We start from the raw sequence: 4700 nt of genomic DNA on the forward strand, positions 1-4700 counted from the left end.
GTGGTCATCCCAGACCCAGTCCTCCCAGACCTGGGGGTTTCCCGGTGGAGGACACCTCCCAGAGCTGTCCTTCCTCCTCCAGGCCTCGCGGTGTCGCTGTGGGGTGGTCCTCCCAGACCCAGTCCTCCCAGACCTGGGGGTTTCCCGGTGGAGGACTCCTCCCAGACCTGTCCTTCCCCCTCCAGGCCTCGCGGTGTCGCTGTGGGGTGGTCATCCCAGACCCAGTCCTCCCAGACCTGGGGGTTTCCCGGTGGAGGACTCCTCCCAGACCTGTCCTTCCTCCTCCAGGCCTCGCGGTGTCGCTGTATGCTGAAATCCCCGGGCTGGGTGCAGTTTTGCAAATTTGCAAAGGGGGGGGGGGTTTTGCTTTTTGCTTTTGCTTTTGCATTTGGAAGGAGGGAGGGAGTTCGGCTGCAGGAGGGCTGTTGTTCTTCGGCCTGAGTCTCCATGGCGCTCAGCAGGCTGTGGCTGAGGAGCGGCTACGCCGCCTCGGGGGTGCTGCTGGGTCTCTCGGCCTTCCTGTGCTGGAGCATCGCCTTCAAGCAGCCGGCCACCGCCGCCTTCGGGGGCCTGTCAGGTGAGTGAATGCAGGGCCGGAGGGGTGCCGGGGGCACCAATGCAGCCCGGCGTACCAGGGGGCCCCATGCACAAAATTAGGCAGCAATGCAGAGCGATGCATTCTGTAATGCAACCTAACACCCACTACACCCCCCACCAGCGCCCACTGGTGCGAAGCAGTGGCGAGTCAAAGCAGTGCCCGGGGTGCACCAATGCAGCCCAGGGTGACAAGGGGGCACATGCACAAAATTAGGCAGCAATGCACAGTGATGCATTCAGTAGTGCAACCTAATACCCACAGGTGCGAAGCATTGCAGAGTCTAAGTAGTACCTGGGGTTCAAGGGGGCCCATGGACAAAATTAGGCAGCAATGCAGAGCGATGCATTCTGTAATGCAACCCAGCGTCCATTGGTGCTAAGCAATGCAGAGTGAAAGTAGTGCCAGGGGCACCAGTGCAGCCTGGGGTACAAGAGGGCCCGTGCACAGAATTAGGCAGCAGTGCACAGCGATGCATTCAGCAATGCAACCTAACACACCACTCCCCCCAACACTGGTGCGAAGCAATGCAGAGTCAAAGCAGTGCCAGGGGCACCAGTGTAGCCTGGGGTACAAGGGCGCCCATGCACAGAATTAGGCAGCTGTGCAGAGTGATGCATTCTGTAATGCAACCCAGCGCCCATTGGTGTGAAGCAATGCAGAGTGAAAGTCGTGCCGGGGGTGGGGTGTGGGGGGGGGGTGGGTGGGACCAATGCAGCCTGGGGTACAAGAGGGCCCATGCCCAAATTTAGTCAGCGATGCATTCAGTAATGCAACCCAATTGCATACCAGTGTGCACTGGTGCACAGCAATGCAAAGCCAAAAGCTGTGCAGGGGGCACTACTGCAGCCCCCGAGCATTCCGCGGGGGCGGGGGGGGGGGCCCCCCTAGCGCGGAAATTGGCATCAATGCACTGAGCAATTCGTTCTAACGCGCACCCAACCCCATCTGTACCAGCAACAATGCAGAGGGGTCAGTGCCGAGGGAGCGCCGCGCTGTCGCAGGGTCAGTGCCGAGGGAGCGCCGCGCTGTCGCAGGGTCAGTGCCGAGGGAGCGCCGCGCTGTCGCAGGGTCAGTGCCGAGGGAGCGCCGCGCTGTCGCAGGGTCAGTGCCGAGGGAGCGCCGCACTGTCGGAGGGTCAGTGCCGAGGGAGCGCTGCACTGTCGGAGGGTCAGTGCCGAGGGAGCGCCGCGCTGTCGCAGGGTCAGTGCCGAGGGAGCGCCGCACTGTCGGAGGGTCAGTGCCGAGGGAGCGCTGCACTGTCGGAGGGTCAGTGCCGAGGGAGCGCCGCGCTGTCGGAGGGTCAGTGCCGAGGGAGCGCCGCGCTGTCGCAGGGTCAGTGCCGAGGGAGCGCCGCACTGTCGGAGGGTCAGTGCCGAGGGAGCGCTGCACTGTCGGAGTTGCCATCTCTTGGCCGAGGGGGCCCCCCCGCCCCCCCCGTCTGCTCTCTCGGGTGGACGTAAAAGATCCCAAGGCCGTTAGTGGAAGAAGTGTGAGAAGGGAGGACGATCGCTTGACTGATCTGGTCTTCTGGCTTTTTTTTTTTTAAATCACGTGGCTGTTTGTGGGATCTTGCTGTGCACAAATTGCCCGCCGCGTTTCCTGCGAGCGTCTCGGGTCTGGAGATAGGCTCTGTCATTCTCTTGCTTGCAATCGTCAGCCCTGGCCGGGTCTGGGGGGCGCGGGGGGTGGGGGTGGGGGCGGGGGGGGGGGGGGGGGATAGCTTTTAGACGAGCACCGTCATCGCAGGGTCTGAAAGTTAGCCCCAAACTTTGCGCCCCTCCAAGACTCAACACAGCTGAACAGGCGAGCGTTCCTTCCGCAGTCAAGCTGAAATATTTAACCCCCGCTCGGTCGTTTACGTGGCTGAGTGCACTCGGTCTTTGAAGGCTGCCCGGGATTTCCTTCTACGGGGTGAGAACTGAAAAAGGCCGAGGCTGTGTTAAAACCTGGAGCACTGTGCACAGTTCCAGTCTCCATATCCCTCAGTTAGACCACACTTGGAGCACTGTGCACAGTTCCGGTCTCCATATCCCTCGGTTAGACCCACACTTGGAGCACTGTGCACAGTTCCAGTCTCCATATCCCTCGGTTAGACCCACACTTGGAGCACTGTGCACAGTTCCGGTCTCCATATCCCTCGGTTAGACCCACACTTGGAGCACTGTGCACAGTTCCAGTCTCCATATCCCTCGGTTAGACCCACACTTGGAGCACTGTGCACAGTTCCAGTCTCCATATCCCTTCGATTAGACCCACACTTGGAGCACTGTGCACAGTTCCGGTCTCCATATCCCTTCGATTAGACCACACTTGGAGCACTGTGCACAGTTCCGGTCTCCATATCCCTCGGTTAGACCCACACTTGGAGCACTGTGCACAGTTCCAGTCTCCATATCCCTTCGATTAGACCCACACTTGGAGCACTGTGCACAGTTCCGGTCTCCATATCCCTTCGATTAGACCCACACTTGGAGCACTGTGCACAGTCCGGTCTCCATATCCCTCGGTTAGACCCACACTTGGAGCACTGTGCACAGTTCCAGTCTCCATATCCCTCGGTTAGACCCACACTTGGAGCACTGTGCACAGTTCCAGTCTCCATATCCATCGGTTAGACCACACTCGGAGCACTGTGCACAGTTCCAGTCTCCATATCCCTCAGTTAGACCACACTTGGAGCACTGTGCACAGTTCCAGTCTCCATATCCCTCAGTTAGACCACACTTGGAGCACTGTGCACAGTTCCAGTCTCCATATCCCTCGGTTAGACCACACTTGGAGCACTGTGCACAGTTCCAATCTCCATATCCCCTCGGTTAGACTACACTTGGAGCACTGTGCACAGTTCCAGTCTCCATATCCCTCAGTTAGACCACACTTGGAGCACTGTGCACAGTTCCAGTCTCCATATCCCTCGGTTAGACCACACTTGGAGCACTGTGCACCGTTCCAGTCTCCATATCCCTCGGTTAGACCACACTTGGAGTACTGTGCACAGTTCCAGTCTCCATATCCCTCGGTTAGACCACACTTGGAGCACTGTGCACCGTTCCAGTCTCCATATCCCTCGGTTAGACCCACACTTGGAGCACTGTGCACAGTTCCAGTCTCCATATCCCTCAGTTAGACCACACTTGGAGCACTGTGCACAGTTCCAGTCTCCATATCCCTCGGTTAGACCACACTTGGAGTACTGTGCACAGTTCCGGTCTCCATATCCCTCGGTTAGACCCACACTTGGAGCATTGAGGGGTTTGGGGGAGGGAATTCCAGAGCAGAAGGCACGGCCGCCCTCTCTCTCTCTCCCTTCCTTTCCCCCCCCCCCCGCCCCCGCACCCTCCTGCCGGTGCACCTGACCAGGCACGTGGAGAGAGAGAGATTTGCTGTGTCACGGAGCTGAGGCATGAGTCACGGGGCTGAGGCATGCACCGGGAAGTCGCAGCTGTGGGTTTCCTCTGTGGGTGAGAGGGGAGTCCGAGAGAGGGCGGACGGGGGACCTCGGTGTAACGCCTCTGACAGTCCGGCGCTCCCTCGGCACTGACCCCTTCCGAGAGCGCTGTTGTGGGGGGGGGGGGGGGGGAGGCGGTGGGCAGCGAAGGGCGCGCGGCTGTTGGGTCTGTAAGCCCAGCACGCGAGTGTTGTGAGTGAGTTGAGGACTGATGCCGGGTGTGTCTCTCTCTCCCTCCCTCCCTCCCTCCCCAGCAGGAGTGCTGGCCTTCTGGTGCCTGACGACGCACATCATGTACGCCCAGGATTACTGGCGGACGTGGCTGAAAGGGTTACGGATATTCCTGTTGGCTGGGCTCGCCTTCGGGCTGCTGGGACTGGTGGCGCTGGTTGCTTTCCTCGTGCTAGCCATCACCAAAAACAGAGTGAGTTTTCCCTCATCGGTGCTGTGGGTTAAACATGTGGGGAGGGGAGGGGAGGGGACGGTTGGGGCCAGTGTACGCGGGGGTGGGGGGAGGGGTGCCGCGCGCGCGAGACCGTCGGGATGTCCGACGTCGACTTGGCCGGCTCGGAAAGCCTCGGCGCCGCCCCCGCAATCGAATAGCCCCCACTGGTGCGCGCGCCCTCCTCCGGACGCTCGGGCGCCCCCTCGGCT

The 4700-nt window shown here is 60.4% G+C and overlaps 1 protein-coding gene across 1 annotated transcript; it reads left to right on the forward strand.

Moving 5' to 3' along the window:
• Positions 1–337: 337 nt before the first annotated feature.
• LOC137362496 (heme transporter hrg1-A-like) lies at positions 338–4493 on the forward strand (the record flags this gene model as incomplete). The annotated part of the gene is made up of 2 exons (XM_068026876.1): positions 338–577; positions 4304–4493. Coding segments are annotated over exons 1-2 (320 nt in total), but the record flags the coding sequence as incomplete, so codon positions are not given.
• Between the last annotated feature and the right edge of the window lie 207 nt (positions 4494–4700).

This window comes from Heterodontus francisci, unplaced genomic scaffold, assembly GCF_036365525.1.
Source record: "Heterodontus francisci isolate sHetFra1 unplaced genomic scaffold, sHetFra1.hap1 HAP1_SCAFFOLD_1659, whole genome shotgun sequence".
NCBI classification, from domain to species: Eukaryota; Metazoa; Chordata; class Chondrichthyes; order Heterodontiformes; family Heterodontidae; genus Heterodontus; species Heterodontus francisci.